At 35.0% G+C, this 22,579-nt stretch overlaps 1 protein-coding gene across 2 annotated transcripts in view; it reads right to left on the bottom strand.

The window, feature by feature from the left end:
* Window positions 1-8,187: 8,187 nt before the first annotated feature.
* Window positions 8,188-22,579, bottom strand: part of USP12 (ubiquitin specific peptidase 12) — a gene marked incomplete at both ends in the record, with an annotated part of 81,749 nt that continues 67,357 nt past the window's right edge. For both annotated transcript variants that reach the window (XM_084235370.1, XM_084235371.1), the window contains 5 exons: window positions 8,188-8,289; window positions 9,491-9,569; window positions 13,018-13,215; window positions 19,071-19,154; window positions 19,271-19,347. In XM_084235370.1, coding sequence (XP_084091496.1) covers window positions 8,188-8,289; window positions 9,491-9,569; window positions 13,018-13,215; window positions 19,071-19,154; window positions 19,271-19,347 — 540 coding nt within the window. The remainder of the gene's footprint in view (window positions 8,290-9,490; window positions 9,570-13,017; window positions 13,216-19,070; window positions 19,155-19,270; window positions 19,348-22,579) is intronic.

Below are 22,579 nucleotides of genomic sequence, written 5' to 3'. Positions count from 1 at the left end.
CAAATTTGGGAATGACTCATCAAATCATTATACAGGATTACTTGTCTTGATCTTAAAAGTTTTGCTTATTTGACAACAATTATGAGGCATGAAGTTTTCTTAATTGGAATATATGAGTTTTCTTGATTAAATCAGAGTTTAATTACAGGGCAAATCACTGACAATGGGTGAGGACATTTAAGAAAGGAACCAATTACTAAGGTGAGTCTTGATAAATGGCATGTGGTATAGGAAAGAAAATCTTGACTTCTCAGGAATCAGGGATCCACAGTGGTTGCTTGAGTGAGAATGCTTGAGAGTAATTTAGTCTTTGATTACGGAAACAAGAATTTTGAAGCTGGCTTACAAATTCTATTACCAAACACTATCATGAGTTAACATTCTTTAATTCTTGTGATACTAAATATTCCCAGCCCCCTGTGACTGTTTTTGATCTCCAGATTCTCTTTGGGTCTGGGTCAATGACACCTGCCTACAGCTGATTTTCCTAGCAGCTTAATGTTTCCTTTGGATTCCTAAAGGACAAAGAATATGCCCTTGACATTCTTAATAATCACTTACAGTGAGCATACAAATAATAGTTATTTGCAAAATCTTCTGATATTCTCAAACTCTTCCTAAACAGCTGCAGAAGAGGGAACATTTCCTAACTCTTCTATGAGGCCCACATTACCCTGATATCAAAGCCTCAGACTGTAAGAAAACTACAGACCAGCAAATCCCTTTAACATATTCACACAAAAACCACCAATAAAGCAAATCCAGCAATTTTTTTTAAAGGATTATCTGTACCATGGTGGAGTAATAATTATTCCCAGAATGTAAAGGTGAAAATATGAATCACTGTAATATACATTAAGCAAAAAAAAAAAAAAGTCCACATGATCCTCTCAATAAAGAAAAGTGCTTGATAAAATATAAACACTTTGATAAAAACAAGAGAGAAACTTCCTTAATATGATAAAGGTCATACATGAAAAATTCAGCTATCACATACTCAATGGTAAAAGACTGTTCTCTAACGTCAGGTTTAAGGAAAGGATGCCTGATTTAACCACTTTTATTCATATACTGTCAGAAGTTCTAGTCAGAATAATTAAGCAAGAAAAATAAAAGGTTTCTTGGGCCTCCCTGGGGGTTAAGCCTCAGCACTATCAAGCTATTGGCAGCCACTGCTGTCTGAGTAGGATCCCTGGCCAGGGAGTTAACTCATATGGCGCAGCACACCTCTCCTGTCTTGCCTGCTGCTCCCTTCAGTAGTGTATTTCAGATTTCAGTCAATCCACCTGTTATGCTCCCCACTCTGTCTCTGGTGAATCTTCTCACAGTCCCCCACCCCTGGCCTACACCCCAGTTCTTGTATGCACAAATAAATATTTAAAAAAAAGTTTCTAAATTTGGAAAATAAGTTAAAATTATGATTGCAAATGACAAGATCTTATATGCAGAAAGTCCTAAAGATGCCAACAAAGACTGCTAGAAAAAACTCAGCAAAATTGCAGGATACAAAATTAATATACAATCAGTTCCATTTATATACACTAACTCCAACCAACCTGAAAATAAAATTAAGAAACCAATCCCATTTATAATAGCATTGGAAAGAATAAAAAACACTTAGAAAGGTCTCCCTGGTGGCCTAAGGGTTAAGTCTCAGTGCAATCACCCAGTAAGGCCTGAGTTTGACACACCCCTGGGGAGCTAAACCACATATGGCACAGTAGACCTCTCCTGTCTCACCCGCTGCTCCACTTAGCAACGTATTTCAGTCACTCCACCTGTTCTGCTCCCCACTCTGTCTCAGTTGAGTCCACGCCCACAACTCTGGCCTACACCCCAGTTCTTCTATGCGAAAATAAAATTTAAAAATCTATAAAAAAAAGAATAAAACACTTTGGAATAACTTAAGCAAGGCAGTAAAAGACTGATATACCTACGACTAGAAAACATTGCTGATATAAGTAAACGACTACACACACCAAAAAAGGAAAGTCATTTCATGTTCATGGACTGGAAGAACCAATATGCTCAAAGGACACTACTCAAAGCAATCTACAGATGTGATGCAACCCCTATCAACAATCCAAAAAGCAATTTTTACATAAACTGAGAAACATTTTAAAATTCATATGGAACCTCAAAGGACCCTGAATAACCAAAACAATCTTAAAAAATGACAACAAAGTTAGAGGCTTCACACTTCCTGTTTTCAAAACTTACTATAAAGCTACAGTTTAGGGCCGTCCCTGGTGGTACAGCGATTGAGCGCTGGGCTGCGAAGCTGCCCGCAGCCTCGGTGAGGGTCCCACACAGCGCACAGACCTCTCCTGCCACGCCCGCTGCTCCCCTCAGCAGTGTCTTTGGTCCGCCTGCCTGTTCTGCTCCCCACTCTGGCTCTAGTGAATTCTCTCACCCTCTCGTGCTTCTGACGGTACCCAGTGCTTGTATAAATAAATAAATAAATCTAAAAAAATAAAACTAAGTGCACTAATCCATTTAAAAGAAATTAAGCTACATTTTTAAAAAAAGTGGCATTTGCATATGGACAGACATACTGATCAATGAAATAGAGCCCAAAACTAAATCTTGTTCACATGGCCAACTGATTTTTTAACAAGGGTGCTGAGATCATTCAATAGGGAAAGAATAGTTTTTTCAACAGTGGTGCTAAAAAACTGGATATCCATATGCAAAAGAATGAAGTTGGACCCTTAACTACACAGCATTCCAAAATTAACCCAATTTTGGTCAAAGACCTAATAAAAGAGTTAAAACTATAAAACTTTTAGAAGAAAAATAAAGGAAAAGCTTCATGACATTGTATTTGGTGATGGTTTCTTGGATATGAAACCAAAGATATAAGCAATAAAAGATAAAATAATTTGGACTGCATCAAAATTAAAAACTTTTGTGCATCAAAGGATACTATCCATCTAAGAGTTTAAAAGGCAACCCACAAAATGGGACAAATTACTTGCAAGTTGTGTCTCTGAACAGGGATTAATATCTAAACTGATAAAGAGAATCCCTAAAGCTCAACACCAACAAATCCAATTTTATAAATGGGCAGAAGAATATATAGTCATATCATCATCTCATACAAAAAGCACATAAAAGGTGCTAAGCATCACTAAATCATTGGGGAAGTGCAAATCAAAACCACAGCGAGATATCACATACCAATTGGGATGGCCACTATCAACAAAACAGCGGTGTAGGCAAAGCTGCAGAGAAACTGGAACCCTGGTGGTGCAGTAGGAATGTCAAATGGTGCCTCCTGTGTGGAAACAATAAAGATAGCTCCTAAAACAGTTAAATAGATCACCACCATGTGATCCAGCAATTCTTAGAATATACCTAAAAACTAAAATCAGGGGTTCAAACAGATACTGTTCACAGCAGCATTTTCTCAGTAAACAAAAAGTGAAAACAAAAACCAAAGTCCATCAAGAGACAGACAAAATATCTGTGTAATGGAATACTCAATCCTTAAAAGGAACTAAATCCAGTCATATGCTACAACATGCAAGAACCTTGCAAACATTATATTAAGTGAATTAAGTCAAACACAATAGGACAAATACATAATTCCACTTATATGTAGTACCTAAAGGAGTCAAATCCATAAGATATAAAAGAGGTTACTAGCGGCTGGGGAGTTTACTGCTTAATGCAGAATTTCTGTTTGGGAACATGAAAAAATTAAGGATAGTGTAGTGGAAGCTGTACAATATTGTGAATGTGTCACTAATTGTACACTTTAAAATGGTTAAAAATTTTATGTGTATTTCCCATAGTACATCTTTTGTTAATGACAGCCATGGTTAAAACTGTATCTGCTACTTTCCAGTTGACTTTGGGAAAACTTCTGAAGAGTCCTAGTTTCCTCTCTTATAAATTATCACTGCCTCATTAAAGGCTGTCAAGTAAAAAGTCAAATATAAGGCATTCTACTATCAATTCAAAAATGATGGGCTGTTACTTTAGCAGTACTAAAGATGGAAATGCAAAAAGGTAGTAAGATGTCAGGAATATAGGGGAACCAAATAAGACATCAGTGTAAAAAAACAGTAACAGTACAAAGCACAATAAAGCAAAAACAGACAATTATAAATCAGAGACATCCTGCAGGGGAGGAGGAGGGAGAGGGATCATAGTGGGGGAGGGAGGAGCACAAGGGACTGAGGTGATGGTGCACGGGTGCACTGGGGAAGGAAACTCTATGGGGACTACACCTGAGGGGGTGGGGGGAAGCAAATATTGCTTAAAAATGAATAATGATGTAAAAAATTTTTAAAAAATAAAAGTTTAAAAAAAGAGAGAGAGGTGGGAAAGCTTTAAAATAGCATGTGCAGGTACCAGGTAACAAGGGAACTTGAAATAGAGCAGTCTTGGGTTTTCAAGTTTATAAAAAAATCCTCTTGAATATAGAAAATTTCATTTATTAAAAATTCAGAATGAAGCGTGTGATCCAGAAGCATTCTTTTCTAGAGAATACAGTCTTAGGCCCCCACTACCCATGACTGTGTTTATTCCAGGAATACTTTCAGAGATTAATGAATAAACAAGAGTGTCGGCAACACGACTAAGTAACTAAACAACAGGAGCACTCAGGTACAGGCTGATTTTAAGGGGGCACACTGGAAGGGAGAAGCGCTAGGAATAGTGACTTTCAGAGAATTTCCCCCTCTAAGATTTTAGGCATTCAGCAGGAAAGGGGAGGAGGAGGGATGAAGACAGGAGCGGGGAGAGCACGATGGACTATAACAAAGGCTACCAGAAAAGGAGTATAGTGGGATGGGAGCACAGGGGATGGGTGGATCCAATGGAGGAGGATTACAGGGGTTTTGGTGGTGGGTATGGTGAATAACACATCTGCAGAGGTATATATCGATACCCTGAGACGTGTACTGTGATGTAAACCAACATTACCTCAATAAATATACCTTAACCAAAAAAATTAATTGTTAAAAAGTGTTTAAAGGACAGTTTTTAAATCTTTGGATAACAAAAATAACCTTTGAGCAAAAGCTCTAAGACACTTCCAAAATGTACACTTCCAATTTCCAAATACATTTAGGCACAAAGGAAAAAACACACTTTAAAAACACACAAACACAAATAAACCAACTTTAATAGATATTATTTTGTATTTATATAGCGCCTTCTTCAAGAACCTTAGATGCTTTACAGACATTATATCTAATTAATCCCCACAACAACCCTGTGAGGTAGGTATTACTCCCATTTTACAAGATAGGGAGACTGAAGCACAGAGAGGTTAAGTGACTTGCCCAAGGTCACACAGTTAAATTCACCGAAGAGCCAGGACCTGAGCGCCTTAGCCTCCCAGCTCTCAGTTAAATACCTCGAGAGAATCTTTTAATGAAAAGTATCTTTAAAGAAAGTGTCAAGAGTAGTATGTTATGAAAATGAGGTCTTTCTACTGCCATCGAGGAAAGAAAAAAAAAACCCTATGCTGATGGATAGAGGCAATAGGACCCATATATTACACATTTGCTTTTTTCCCTTTTCCTGAAGCCCATGGCCCCTGTCTTATGTAATCTTCTACAGGTGAAGTTTCCAAGACAGAAACTATATGACTTCAAAGTGAAATTTAACTTAGAATATTTACTTTCAGTTATGATCATTTATAGAAATTTGTATTCCAACAGACAAAACATGGGATAGCAATCTTAATACAGTTAGAGCACAATCAGTCACCATTTACAACTTAAGCCCGCCCCTCATTTCAACTCACATTCCACCAATAGACAACCTCACACTGCTTTCTATATGGGTCACTCTTCTTTCTTCCTTTATCTGCATTTCCCCCCACAATCCTAGCCCCTATGTTTTTAAAGTATACTGAGTTTCTGATACTCTTTGAAACATTTTACTTAGATGCCACTGCACTAAGAGTAAAAAAGTAAACTGAGAACCATCACCCCACAGTCCCTCCCTTGACAATCATACTATAAAACGTGGTGTAGATATGAACAGTGTGTGACTACCATTAACTCAAAAGAATGCTATAACTTGCTTTAACATGAAATTCAACCTTGGCCTTTACTGTATTTTTTAAAATGCAAAATGTAAAAACACAACATAGTATTTCTAATGCTGTACCTTTATGCAAATGACTTCATCTACCTTTCTTATACATATTGTGGCCTAACTTGTGTAAAAACTGATTCAGCTTCATTTTACTTCTCTTCTTTGTACTGAAAGCTGCAGAAATATAGCTTTAAATTCCAAGACAATTTGGTTTAAGCCCTCATAATAAAAAGTATATCCATTTCCACTGCTGTGACCTTCTCCACATTCTTGGTTGTGATTCTCTGTGCAACGCTGGCAGGCTATACAATTTGTACGAAACAATTCCAGTCAGGGTAAGGCTTTAGAAACTATATCTTAAAAAGCAATTTGTCAAAATACATCATAATTTCCTCCCAGCACATCTGTTTAAACAGCCCAATTAGCTAAGTGACCCTGTTAAAGATCTGTTCAGACGAATAGGTGAAGTCATTTCCTGAGCTAAAAGATACAGATAATAAATGTTAATAATAGCAGCAGACAAAAACATTCTTTCTGTTGTTTGTTTTTCATATTCAACAATACTAAGTTTAGAAAATTACAGCAATTAAAAATAAAGATTACTGCCTGAAAAGATTTTCCATAAAGAATCCAAGGTCTGATTGCTATTATTCTGAACATATATTCAATTATTTTCTGCAAGTTACATTCGGCCACTGTCAGACAACTTACTGTTGCATGGATAAGTGTCAACTGCAATGGTTTACATATATTACATATATTCTTAAAACTCCCAACAGAATGAAGTCTTAACAAACACAGAGTTTAACTTCTGAACACTCTTCCAATAAGATTTGTAAAGGTAGAAGGGGAGGAAAGGGAATTATGTTCTGTATTCCTGATCTAATTCATTAAATTTAATCTTCAAAGGGTTTTTTAGCCAGCTATCCAGGCTGCTGGGGTTATACTGAATGGATCACATCTTTCCAAGGTAAAGAATGAAATATGAAAATAACATAACGGCTATGATATAATTTCCCTAACAAACATGGTCTCAACTTGAAATCGTATTTAGTTCTAAAGATTGGTACATCACCTCTACACCAGAACTGTTTTTATCATTCCAACAACTACAGAGAATTTTTGATAATTTATTTTACTGAAATTAAACTTTAATAAAATAACTGACTTAAGACTATAAAAAAAGGACAAATATTTAGCCAGAGATATCAGTTCCTCCTGAAAAAAAAATTTCCTCCTCTCATTGCAATTTTTTAAGGTTTTTTACTGATTTAAAATAGTTTAAATTCAACGTAAAAACAGAAACAAACAAAAGGACTAGTTAAACTGACAAAAACTAATAAAAATATCCTTAAATTTCCGGACAGAATCATGGGCACTTCATACAATACTTAAACTCTACCAGTTTTAAGTAAAATAAATAAGGAAAAAAATTATAATTACAAAGCCAGTCTTTCCCCTTGGGGAAACAAAAAGCCACTTTTGACCAATTGTTCCCTACATATACATATATTGTATATTATTATAAGCTTCTTCAGAGAAGCAAAACATATTTGTCTTCCCGACACTGGATTCTAGTATCTGTTAGTTAGGTGTTTTTGTTTGTTTGCTTTTTGTTTTTAACACCAGGAAGGCAACTGCAAGTGTTGGGCCCAAAAGTATTTCTGGTTCATGCCTGAAAAGATCATTGATATTCTTGCTATAATATTCAACACAGACAAATTTACGCAGTGTGTTTAATATTATCTTCTTAAGTTATCAATACAACATAGCACAGATTCCTTATTCTTTCTACTGCACCCCCCAAGGAGTTCAAATGATTATTGGTGCAATTAATAAAGAGAAAATGCATGTTGATTACTGGAAGGCTGTTTTACAAGAGGAGCTGGTATCTCTGATTTCACTTCCTTGTACGGAACTGCACAGACAGCATGATACCTGAGCAAATAAATCAACTACCATGATAGGAAGAGCTTGTTAATCATAGTCTTTGCTTTATTGTGTGCAAAGTGTGCTACTGCCCCCTGAGCTTCCTGCATTTCTCTTTTCTTGAAAAATCAGTGCTTGATCCTTTCCAAAATAACCAGAGAAGAAATGAGGCAGAAAGTATCTCTTCATCACGGTTCTCCCTCAGTCCCGAGACTGATAGAAAAGGATGTAACCAGACTCAGAATTCTTTGAGATATCTGATGTCAACCCGTAGAACTCTTCAATAGCTTGTGCATCTATTTTCTGTGAAGCAAAATGTAAGTATCAGAAAATGCAAAATGTAAATGTAACATCAGAATATAAATGAACTCTCTGGATTTTTTAAATACAGCAAAATCTTCAACGTTTCTAAGAATTATGGCTTTTACTTTCTCATTTATAAAACAGCTCTCTGCACAACCAGAAAGGCTTAAGTTAAAAGGATCAATAATACAAAATACTGGTGAAAATACAGAACAACTATAATTCTCACACATAGCACAAGGAAATGTAAAATGGTACAGACACTTTGGGATATTGTTTAGCATCATTTTCTAAAACTAAATATAGAAGAATCCTTTGTTCCAGCCATTCTACTCCTACATACAGGTTTAACTAGATGAAACCATTAATTGTCAACCATTTGGGACCCATAAAAACAGCAATTTCATGTGATGCAACCTAAAATATACCACCTGAGAACAACAAGAGCATGTGCCCAGCAAGACTGGAACAAGGATAATGAAGGCAGTTTTAGTCATAAGTCAGTAATGGACAAAAAGCCAAGTTTCTAATTTGGTATATTCACACAATGGAAAATTACACAGCAATAAAAAAAAGAACCACAACTATGACAGTAACAACGACTGTTGGAGACAAGAATAAATCTCACAGATACAAAGACTGAAAAAAAATCCAGAAAAAGAAGTCCTATTTGATAAGTTCCTCTGAATTCAAACATAAAACTAATTATTGTGATAAAAGTCAAAATAGCAAGTCTGAGGGGATGGTGGGTAGAATGAAGGAAAGCTATGGGTACTGACCAAGGAAATAAAGACACTTGTGGGGGTGCTAAAAATGTACTATTTTGATCTGGATGGTAGTTGCATGTGCACTCAGAGACGCATATGTCAAAAGTCATTAAGTTACTTGCTGGTTAAGATAGTGTATACTTTATCTTATAGTTCATTTTTTTTTTTTTAAAAGAAGGCAAGGTACTTTTTCAACGAGCTCTCTTTTTGAAAGCTTTGCCTTGTTTTTTTCTAAGTGTTATAAAGGTTAGCTGATCATTCAAACATTGGGACTGGCATTTTAGGGACTAAGAAGTAGGAATCAAATTATAATTCAAAGACTAGACATTTGGCTAATATTACCCTCATATATGAATGATATACTAAGAGAATAAAGTGAAAAGTAAATTACACAGACAATATTGAAGAAAACAAGAAGTTAACAAACTACTTACTTCTACAATGTCATCATCAAACAACAACCAAAAGTCATGACTCTTAACTATTGCAATATAATGTCCTCGATTGGGACCACTAAAACAAAAAGAAAGAAAAGTTAATCTTAGACAATGTTCATTAATATTACTCCTCTATGCCTTAAAGTTTATGTTCTATAAAGAATGAATTGGATCAAAATACTCTACCTATCCTTTCCCCAAGATGTTGAGCAACATTAATTTAATTAGCATTCAATTTTAATATCAAATAATACTCTACCTTGAAAGACAGCCAGTATTCTACTTATATAAAGGTAGGCTATTCAAATTCTTTATTATCTTTGTAATGATTTTTAAATTATTTTTTGGAAATAATTTTCAAATTTGCTTCTTTGGAAGATTTAAATAAATCTTCCTCGCGTTTTCTTAGGGAAAGAGAGAGAAGAGGTCACAGTCAGAACATACTCAACTAAACTGTGGCAAAGCATGTAGGATTATTTCTAAGTTTTACTCTTTAGCAACAGTTTGCTCTTGAGGATTAGACTATGTGTTCCTTGAAAAGGCAAAGACATCAAATCTGTAGTTCTGAAATCAAGCTTGAACTTCATTAACTTCTTTAAACACAAATGCCATTTGGTCAATGGTTAGTACTATAAGGAGTGCTATCTTTAAGTATCTAATTTTTAGCATTATTATAATTATTTTAATTATCTCTTAATCTCATTTAAAACAAATCTAGAATACAGAAATCTAAGTATGTGTAAAAATGAAGGCGGGACTAGTTCTTTTGACAGAATTTCTTGGCTTTATTAAGGACATGGCAAAGATTTTAACTCCTTTCAGTTTAAATATGATTCATTACATAAGCTTACATCCAATTTTTTATTAAATTGTAATTCTGTAATTTACATTAGAATTTGAAATAATTTTCCACAAATTTTTAAGGAAGTGAAAATAAGGGGAAAAAAATCACAAGAAAGGTTCAGAAACAGAGCCTGGAAAGGAAGGAGATAGGTGGGCTGAAGACTAGCAGATATGAGACTGAAAAGGTGAGGCAGCTTTTGCTTCTGTAAAGCTAGTTTGAAGAGTGGTAGACAATCCCAGAAACTAAAAATAAGGTGAAGGGCTGTGGCTAGTAAACCTGTATTTAGGGAAGTTGTTTATTATGGACTAGCATTGTAAACATAAAATATGCTCCATTCACTATGCATACATGCCTAAGGTACACAAATAACCAGTGCTGACTGCTGTGGGGACTAGAAAGGCTCTAAGAACTAACTACCCGGAAGGTACCACCAGTACAGTAGTGTAACTGCTTCAAAAAGAATATATTAATAGGATATAAAAGTGGGGCCACAAAGGTATAAAATACAGAATTCCTTAACCAGTGAATGGTTGGAGGAAAAGGGCTGAATACTCAAGAAAGACTGGTTGTGTAGCAGAGATGGGGTCTGAGATGGGCTTCAAGGATAATACTGAATAACTTAATAAACATTTATTGGAAATCTCTACACCAGCATTGAGGATAGAGAATAAGTTGAATTGGCACAGAAATACTGAACACGAGATTCCTTAACAGCCAAAGGTCACAGGCAAATGTAATCAAATCCTCTATATTCTCATTTGAACCTATGTAAAAATAAATCTAATAAATTTTAAAAGAACTAAAACTTTAAAATATGATTAGTCTTTTGTCGATAGACAAATTACTTCCTGTTTTAAGAAGCACACATTCTTGTTAGGGAAACAAACTGATAAGTAACACAAAGCAGTAAGTTATACAACGTGCATCTAGAAATATGAATACAGGGGCATGGAAGGAGACTGCAAGTGGCTAGAAGAACACCAGGGAAGACTTCCAGCATGGTTTAAAAGGCACAGGAGGGGACAGGAAAAAGGTGACAAGGTATGAGAAGAGGAAGAATAACAAACAGGTGGGGGAATTTGGAAGAACTGCTATGAAGAATTCAAGCAAGAATGAATTTCCCACAACAAAGCAAAAACAGACAATTGTAAGTCAGAGACATACTGCAAGGGAGGAGTAGGGAGAGGGATCAAAGGGAGGGAGGGTGGGAGGGAGGCGCACAGGGGACTTGAGGTGATGGTACACGGGTGCATTGGTGAAGGAAACTCTATGGGGACTACACCTGAGGGGGTGGGGGAAGCAAATATTGTTTAAAAATGAACAATGATGTAAAAAATTAAAAAAAAAAAAAAAAGAAGAAGAAGAAGAAGAATGAGTTTCCACTGCAGTCAGATATCCTGAGAGGGGAGGAAAGTCAATACACATCTCCAGGCAATTTTGTGCAACATTCTGACAGCTGGGATTGAAGAAACAGTGCATGTGAGTGAGAACATACTTTAAATAACTGATTGTAGTGATAAAGTTGGCAGAAACAGTGAGACCAAGGGTTTAAAAAAAAGTCAGGGACTAGAGGCTGTAAGCGGGGAGGGCAGCTGTATTTTAGAAACAGAATGAGTGGGGAAGTGATCCGGGTTATGATTAGAAATCTCGGAGTTCAGTATGTGGTGATTAGAGCAATTCCAAAAGATCTAGTACAACTTAAGTAGAGGAGAAGTCTCAACTGAATTTGAAGCAGAATTAGGGTATTATAGTAGCAGCAGCTAAGTGATTTATATTTCCTTTTTAATCCCTTTTAAACAATATAGAAGTAGCTCATATTATTCACATTTGATTGAAAAGAAAACTAATAATCAGGGAGCTTATTATGAAATCACACTGGCCATAAAAGGCAGAAATAGAACTAAAATCTCAGTTTCTCTGACTGTAAAACTTCTCTGAATCACCACCCCAAGGTTCTCTGCAATCATTTTCCTCCTTTCAGATCTCATCCACTTAACATTAGAAAGAGAACGCACCAAAAATGGCAGAGGAGGATTATTTTTGACAATAAAATGCAGGAGCCAGGCAGACATGGGCAGTGGAGGTTGAAGACTGTTTTATAGAAGACTCACCCCCTCCCAAATGTCATTACATATCTGAGCAGAAAGCTGGAACTGTTTTAGTTGGACAAAACACGCTGTTTAAGTTTTAAAGGGGGGGGGGGACGACGAGTGCCCTGTTTTAGAACTGTAACAGGAAATTCTAAGTGTTCAAAATACACATTTTGATTATGTGATGCTCTTGTAGCTTGAGAATTTTTGGAACTATTTTATAACTTAAGAGTAAAATATCACACTAAAATGGCTAACTGGAAACAAACACAATGATTGGTAAAATCAGAAAAATGATCTTTAAAGATTTTTTACCAACAATAAAAAAAAAAAAAAGCCTTAAAGTGCTCTTAGATTAATAGTAAAGTAAAATCCAGATAATGATACAAGGTTTTAATACATGCAGTGTAAAGGAGGAAATGATAAAATGTATACTGTATTACACCTGGAAAATTCATTTTGAATTAACTTATCTTGATACTTAGTCATGAGGGGTGAAGAACCTCTACAAGCTCTATATTCACATCACTCATGAACATGCTGAATGATCCAGTGACGGACTCACTTCCATGTCCCACAGATGCAATTACCTTCCACAGTGAACCACTACGGCAACAAGGTCGTACATTCGGTCAGGATTGGTTGCATCGCCTGAAGTGTTAAATAAACGAAGTTCTAAAGGAAAAACTACTCGGTAAGAAAGTTTTGTATATCGATGAAGTTGATCCATATATTTAAATCTCTTCAGATGTAGAGCTAGAATCATGGGCAGTTTTTTAACTTTCATCCTAATAAAAACAAAAATGAAAACAAATTCTATCAAAGACATTCATCATATCCTTAAAAGAACGATCAAGCTTTGATTCCACTAAGAAACAATGGTGAGCTTTCAGAGTCCAGCACTGCCCACTTTTGCATATTTCTAAAAATTATTTTTACACTGGCAAAGCAACCATCTGATATGTCAAGATTGCCCCACTCCATCCACCATCACCAAACCACATAACTTAACTCAACACAGTTCCAAAACAGATAGAATGACATCGGACCTTTGTTAAGATATCTATATTTCTGAAGTACAGCTCCCTGTGAAAAAGGGACCTATAACATGATGCCTGTAATTGGAGGAGAAAAAGTCATTTCCTGAAAGCTAATTCTTTTGGATGACTGGAGACTGAAATCCATTTGCTCTATAAATAAATATATATTTATATAAAATAACAGATTGAGAATAAAAGGTAGTGAGAAAGGCTTTAAGACCAATCTACTAAAAGCCGAGATGATAACACCATGTTAAGAATAACAACTTACATGTATACTAGAAAGGGAACAAAATAATGTGAAAATTTGGGAGTTAAGTTTTCAATTGTGAAACACCAGCTAGTCTTCAAATTTAAATAATCTACATTATGCCTTTAAATGCTATTTCTCCCTGAGATTTCTTTGCACTCTAATTCACCTAACAACAGTCTATTCTTTGAAGGGCTTGGCTCAAATTTTATACCCACATACATAAACGGTTTGCTTCAATCCTCCATGGCACTTTACAGATTCACTTGATATATTTACAGTTTATACAGCAGAAAATATTTAGATGACCATGGTCTTTCTCTTCTAGGGTGTGAACTCGGCAAGTAGAAACAATTTCTTTCATTTTATTTCTCTAGACACTTGACAAACACTGCAAAACTGAATTCTCAGTGAAGCAAAAATATTTTATAATTAAAAAATGAATTTTTATTAAGTATTGCATTGAAGTAAAAAATAAAACTGTAGTATAGCATTATAGTAAATCTGTATTCTAGCAATTTCAAATGTGGTGGGCAGCTTATGATTCCAGAAATGCTTACTTTTAACTAATCTAAGCCTTTGAAAACCATTAGTAAAAATAAATGTAAATAAATACTTAATCATTCCTGGAAAGCAATCTAGCATTATGAATTAAAGAGCCTTTTTGGTCTCTCCCTCCATAATACCATTTCTAATGAAATATATCATGTCAAATATATGACATAAGAGAAAAATTCACTTCTCAAGTTACCTTATATGTCATGAAAAATAGGGACAATCCTAACTATTCAACAATAGGAAATGTTCAAATAAATTACAATAAAAACAGATTAGATAACCTCAGACAATGCTGATAGAAATTTCTAAAAGGCACGGGAAAATACTGTAAAATTGAGAAAGTCAAGATATAAAGTTAACACATAATAAACAACTATTAAACATCAGATATTTGATTAAATCCATGTAAAGTTGCTAAAACAAACTTTTTTTCGAAACAATAAAGTACTCTGAAAATTTCAGTGGAGTATATAGATCCAGAAGAATTTTCTCAGTATTAAATGAATATTAATATAATAGATGGCAGTCAGTCAAAATTAGGAAGAAAAGACAAGACTTGGGCTGATACTTGGGAAAACTGTGCTTTAGGAAATTATGCAAGAACAGAGGGTTAAAAAAAAAATCCCAATGGAGAAAAGACCAAAAAATCTAAATACTAAAGCTAATAAAATATGTTCAATCAGACAAAACATGAAGAATGTGAATCATGACAATCTCCTCCCAGAGGAGACACTGTCAGCTTTCACAAAGAAACCAAAAGCTCATGGGGATAAACATGCTCAAGTCAAACATAAATATCTGCAAAGCTGTATTTTAGATGATGAATCCAGCTTGCAAAATAGTCCTCATTTTAAAGTGGCTCAAGAAGAAAAAAAGAAGGCCTCCCTGGTGGCCTTGACAGATAGCTCTATCAAGATATCCCCACCACTGTAGCATGAGTTCATTCCACCTGCAGGCTAGGGAGCAACCCACATGGTGCAGCAGACCTCTCCTGCCTTACACCAGCTGCTCCCTACAACAGTGTACTTCAGTTGATCCACCTGTTCTGCTCCCCATTCGGTCTCTGGTGAATCCTCTCACCCTCCACACCTCTGGCCTACACCCCAGCTCTTGTATCATAAATAAATAAATCTTTAAAAAAAAAAAAAAAGAAAGAAAATTGCTTGGGCATACATGTAACATGTGTAAAATACATTATGTAAATTTTGCAGCAGAACTAAGAAAACAAAGTTGATTTTCTGCTCAAAACATCAATTCCACCAATACCCCAAAGAATTTGTAGGATTCTGGTTTTCCTTTCATTCAAAACTTGAGTGGAGAAAGGTTTAATTAGGGAGATCTCAATCTCATCATCATTTAAAATCAAACAAGAAAATTGTCTCAGCCATGTTTTCTTTCTTTCTTTCTTTCTTTTTGTGGGAACCTCGCCAGCGGCCGGGGAACAAACCGGTGCTGCAGAGGCTCAACCGCTGTGCCACTAGGGAAGGCCCTCAGCCATGTTTTCTTAAAAAAAAAAAATGTTGGAGAAAAACTAGAATAGAGAATTTTTTCCTTTTTAGTTATAAAGTTTTAATTAAACATTGATTTTATCATCTAAAAAGAGACATATTTTCTGTTTGAATTCTTTTATGAAATTTATTCACTACACAAACAACTATTAAAACTTGGGTGATTATAAATTTTCTTGTGTTTACATCTTAAAAACAAGAGGTGTACATCTTGCACACTAACTTAAGAGGTAATCATCTTGGGCCTCCCCGGTGGCGCAGCGGTTGAGCGCTGGGTTGCGAAGCTGCCCGCAGCCTCTGCGGCGCCAGTTCGATCCCCGGGTGCTCCCCGGCCACCGGAGAAGGGTCCCGCATGGCGCGCAGACCTCTCCTGCTGCCTGCTGCTCCCCTCAGCAGTGTACTTCGGTCCTTCTGCCTGTTCTGTTCCCCGCTCTGGCTCTGGTGAATTCTCTCACCCTCCCGCGCTTCTGACTGTACCCAGTGCATGTATAAACAAAACAAACAAATAAATAAATAAATAAAAACATGCCTCTATTTAAAAAAAAAAAAAAAAGAGGTAATCATCTTTAAGGGGTATACATCTTTAATATTTATAATTCTAAACTATCAAAAAAAGAATAGAAAGATGGAAAAAGATAAGCCATGTAAACACTAGTAAATTTAGTTGGCTTTGGCTGATAGTAGTAAATAAAGCAGACTTCAAAGCGAGGAATATTACTGCAGATAAAGAATAACATCCCATAATAAAGAGGGGCTATTAATCAAGACACGATAATCTTTAAAGTACATATATCAAAGCTTCAAATTTAATAAATTAAGGAATAAACAGACAATGCATAAACAGTCATAACAGATTTCTCTGATTAATAAAAAGTTATAGGGAAGATATGAACAAATTATGGATCTAACTGATACTTATTTATGGAATGCTCCATCTCAAATAGCAAACAGTTTTTTTTCAAGTACAACTGAGACATTCACAAATGTATTGAACAATGAATGAAAAAAGTCTCAATAAATTCCAAAAGACTGGAATCACAGAATATTTTATCTGACAAAAAAAGAGCAAACAAATACCTTGAAAACCCCTGAAGAATGGAAACTATGCAACATATTCTAAATAATTATGGAATTAAGGAAAGTCATAAGGGAAATTAGAAAATATTTTGAAATGGATGTTAATGAAAATTCATGTCAAAATTTGTGCAAACACAGCCATTTACCATTTAAAGGTAAATGTATAGCTTTAAACACTTCATTTAGAAAAGAAAAAGGACTTAAAATGGATATTCATTTAGATAGATCTTAGAATTATGCTGAGTGAAGAAAGTCGATCTCAAAAGGTCACATATTGCATGATCTCATTTACATAATATTCTCAAAATGACAAAATTATAGAGATGGAGGAAAGACTGGTGGCTGCAGGAGTTAGGAATAGCATCAACAGAGACGGGTATGGGTTTTCTGTGTGACTATACATTAAGGAGTACCACAAGGGAAATAAAGCATAGGGAAGTGGGACAACTCTGTATATTTACCGCTGTGGTGGTTACACGAATCTATGTACAATTACATGGAAATATACCCTTAAACACACACAAATGTGTAAACCTGAACAAGGGTACAGATTGTACCAAAGCTGTTTTTCTGACTTTGATCTTGGGGGAATTCTGAGTGAAGGTGGTACATGAGACCTCTTCTTACCATTTCTGTTCTAATTTTACAACTTCCTTTGACTCAATATTCATTTGAAATTAAGTTAAAAAAATAAAAAGCAAAAAACATACGGGAACATGATAATATTACACAGAGACATCAGGACTACATCACTGCAGACTTCTCTTGACCACAGCCCAGAAGCTGGGCTTTCATACTCTTCACCACCTGTTTGTTATGGGTCAAGGACTTTGGTAGGTGAATAAATTCCCAGAAATTTCTTTCTGCAATAGCCAACCATGCTAACTTTCTGCACATCTCTATGAGAGTCCTGCCCAATATATATAATATATATATATAAAACCTGAACCTAATTATGAGAAAACATGAGACAAATCAAAAGAGAGACTTTCAACAAAATAACAGCTACAATTTTCAAAAGGATCGAGATTATATAAGTCAAGAAAAGCATAAGGAATTATTCAAATTTAAAATAATTAAAAAAGACATGTATATTAAATGTAATATGTGAATCTGAATGGGATCCTTTTCTCCATAAGGAACCATTACTGAACATCTGGATTCAAAAATAAGGTCGACAGTAACAGTAAATATATCAGTGTTACCTTCCTGATTTGGATGGATAAGATACACAGGAAAACTTCTTTGTTGATAGATAATAATTACATATCAGGGCCTTATTTTTAAATCACTTAGGGTAATAAAAGCATTCTAAGAATTGTTCATACAACTTTTCCCTGGGTTTGAGACTGTTTCAAAATAAAAAAAAAAAATTGTAAAAATGATGATTCCACTTCTTTTTTTTTTTTAAAGATTTACTTATCTTTAAAACAAGAACTGGGGTATAGTCAGAGGCGCGGGAGGGTGAGAGAATTCACCAGAGACAGAGTGGGGAACAGAACAGGCAGAAGAACCAAAATACACTGCTGAGGGGAGCAGCAGGCGAGAAAGGAGAGGTCTGCCACACCATGTGGGTCTCTCCCTGGCCGGCCGGGAATTGAACCATGCTGCAGAGGCTGCGGACAGCTCCACGGTGCGGCTCTCAACCTACTGCGCCACCGGGGAGGCCCTGATTCCACTTCTTAATAACAAAATCCAGTCTTTAGTACACTAAGAGAAGGCACAGAATCCTATGTAGGAAGAGCAGAAACTATGGTGGGGGTAAGGAAAGTCCTTGAATATTATTTCATTATAATGTTGATAATAATATGATTCTGTCTGAAGCTGAACAATTCAGTGGGACCTGCTCAAATTTTATGTTATTCTGCCTAAAGTCGCAATTTGCAAGTAACTATCCAGACAGCATTAAGTGAGGGCTACGGTCCTTTTTCCCTCACCAAGACAAAAGTTTACATAATCAGGTAAGCTTCAAAACCAATATTTGTAGCATTAACCGTACTAGTCTATGATTATTAAACGATAACAAAATGCAAAAAAATCACCTGATGGTACAGAGTTGAATATAGTTTATCTGGTAATTACTTAGTACGTGTTAAAATGAAGAATCTTTACTTGATGTCAATTTGCATAGATCACTTTCAGATCCAAAAGCCCATCTACAACATCTATTGCCAAAGAATCACTAAAATATTCAAAAGACACTAAATTACCGTTTGTGTGCTTCCTGTTTGCTGCGACATTCTTCACAGTAATATTTATATTCACTGCATAGAGTTTCTGTGTTGCTAAAACCCCTGTATAAAATTCAAAATAAATTTATTTTGTCTATACCAGAAAAATCACAGTCATTTAAAAAGATTCTACACTGAAGATATTCATTAAACTTCAAAATAAGCAACTCTACACTTACCTTAAACAGTGAGTAATTGATGTGTTTTGTTCCACATCAACAGAAAGATCTAAAAAATCTTCATCTTTGCTGCTTATCTGTAAAAATAGGGAGATATCTATGATATCTTCAAATATCAACAAACCGCTGTTCCAAAATCCACTGTATTTATTAGTAATAATTATATGCATAATTCTTTTTCTTAAAGTTCAAAAGAAAACTACCTTATTTGGATTGTTCAAAAGAATACTGAATAAATAACTCAGATGGACAGGCATAACATCAATGTTATGACTATCACTGACTCTTAACTGGTAACACCTAGTATGATGTGAAATTCCATTACTTCTCCAAATCTGGTGTTACTGTAAAATCTATACCATATAAACTAATTCTTTAAAAAAAAAAAAAAGGCAAATACTGAATAAGAATGCTTGCAAAGGTCAAGCTATCGATCTTGTTCTAGCATTAAAGAAAATAATTTGATCCAAAATGAAAAATTATAATCATCATTTATGTCTACTTTCAATTCTCAAAAAAACATAGAACAGAAAGTTCTGTGTGACTCAGGGTAAACCACCTTAACAAAAAAAATAATAATAATTAGGTTAGGTTACTCTATTCCCCTATGCCTCTCAACCAGGGGAGACTAAATACCCGGGAGAGTAGTACTTTCCTGTTTCAATATTGCATCCATATTATAAGCTCAGCATCATTAAGTTGTGAAAAATTATGTGGTTAGACAGCTAGACATACACACAGAATATATATTATATAATGAAACAAATATGAGTAAATAGTACTGGGTATACAAGGTACAGTTACACTAAAAGATAACTCCTCTGGATCTCAAGAGTCAATGAAAAAAGACAACTCAGAGAGGAGGAAAAAAATCCTAATGTGCTTAAAGAAAACAACCAGCCTAGTTTTCTAGAAAAGTGGGTAAGGTGACAACAGATAGTATAGTAGAAGTAAGCTAAAGCCTGAATTAGCTAGGGCTTTCTTCATATGTAGACTAGAGGGAAAAAAAAGTTTAGTTAAGTCTGATGTTTCTCAACCTATGATTAGTGATTCTAATATACTTCTCTCAGGGGTCTTCATTTTTAATTTTCATTTTTATAACAAAAAAAATTTGACCTAAAGATATTCTGGATTATCTGGATGTGCCTGAGTTACTATGTTTGTGTTTACAATTGTATTGGTATGAGGTGATCACTAAGTGGGGCAATACGTCGTTGCTGGACTGCCAAGTCCTAATGTCAGGTCACATCCAGTATCTAGGTGGTACAGGTGTAAAACTCAGTGAAAAAAGTATAGGCTAGAGATCTGCACTACTGAGTCATCAGCATAGGTGATAATAAAATGGAACAAGATCCTCCCAATGCAGGGAAGGAATGAAAACCTGGAACACATCCAAATTTCAAGAATAAATGGAAGAAGAAAAGCCAAGAAATGAGGCAAAGAAGGAAAACTCATATAACAGAACACCAGAAGAGAGTCTTATTAATCAGTTTCCTACCAATTATTATATTAACAACTATATTACTAAAATCTGCTATACAAGCACTGTCTCATCCTCAAGCTTTTACAAACCCTTCCTGCTCCCATCTGGATTAGGTCTACTATTTTCTGGTTCCCAAGGCACCTTAAGTGTACCCACAGCATAACACATTTTACTAGTTTTAGAATTGCCTGACAATTTGCTTTTCAGTCTTCACCACTTTACAAGCATTTTGTGATCAGAAACTATGTCTTACTCATCTTTTTCTAACCTTTACCCATCTTCTATCTGGCACAACTGGTACATAAATATTTTTGTAAAAGTAAGTGAAAACACAATACAAAGTTATTCTTGAGAAATTGTGAATTTTGTTCCTTTAGCTTAGTTTCACAAGAGTGTAGCACTAATGGTCATTTTCTGAATAAGCAAAATGATGGCTTAGATCTTAAAGAAATATTCTCAATTCACCCTCTTAATTCTTGTGATACTATCTGTAAATATATATTGCAGGTCACATGAAGACCTAATGACCAAATGACTGGGAAAAAAAAAAAAAAGGCTCATTATCCATCCATTACAAAAGAAATAAATGTTTGAGTGCTAACAAAGATAGCTAATATCACTATGTACTTCAGGAAGGTTTAATCTTTGTTCCCTATCATTCCCATCTGCAAAATAAACTTCAAAAGGTATTAACACAAAATCCCAAAGAACTCTAGATAGGGCCTCAAATCACCTTCCCCATTGCACCTATCACTGTATTTCTCAACATGCTAAGGAAATTCAACTATTTTCTGTTTCACTGAAGGCCAAGTTATACGTGTATCTCCTAATAGAGACCTAATTCCATTATACCAAACATCAAGCAACTGCCAAATCCTGATTACATTTACTATTCCAGTAGAACAGTAACTAGAATTATTCTAATAATTGGGCAATGTCTCTGAAAGCTTGAGATTCAGTTATGATTTTTAAAAAAATTTTAAATAAATCATATCCAAAATACTCATCCTAAAATAACTGGAGTTGATTAGATTGAATTGAGATAAGTACTGAGTCTAATTCCCAACATCAAATATTACAAACTCGACCATTACTGCAATCAACTGACAACTGCAGCAAGGAACAAAGCACACACCAATAATTCAGAAACTTCTTCACAGGCTATTGTTTAATGTATTCAAGCATTCAATGATACCACTTTCACTGGATCTAAGAGAGGCTCATCAATAAAAATTTCTTTAGAAAAGGGAATTTTAATATTGTGTTCATTAATTAAAATTACACTATTGACAATGATAGCTCTGCAAATGCTTGGTTAACATTAAAAAGATCAAGGTATAATCAATAGTCTCAATGGTATGGGTTATATGTACATTTATTTTTTTTATTAATGGTTAAATCCAAAGGATCACCACTTGCTTAAAAAAAAAAAAAAGAACGAGAGAAACACAGTACTATTTAAATTAGCACTTCCCACCCTAAAGACAGACTTAGGTATAAATCCAACAGACTATGTATGTAAAAGATTGATTTAAGGAAAACTACAAAACTCGAGTGAAAGAAATCAAGAAGATATAAATAAATGTATAGTCCACGTACTACACGGAATACTGTCAGCTGTCAGTTCTTCCCAACTAGGATCTATAGATTTAACATTATACCATTCAAGTTCACAGCACTTTATTTTATGGATAGTAATCAGCTTCTAAAGTTCTTATGATTTTAAATTTTACATAGGAAGGCAAAAGACCAGAATAACCAACACAGCATTAAAAAACAAAAGAGACTGACACTATTTAATGTCAAGACTTACCATAATAAGCATC

Source organism: Talpa europaea (genome assembly GCF_964194135.1).
Source record: "Talpa europaea genome assembly, chromosome: 6".
Taxonomy (NCBI): Eukaryota; Metazoa; Chordata; class Mammalia; order Eulipotyphla; family Talpidae; genus Talpa; species Talpa europaea.
This window is presented reverse-complemented; position numbering and strand designations above follow the sequence as displayed.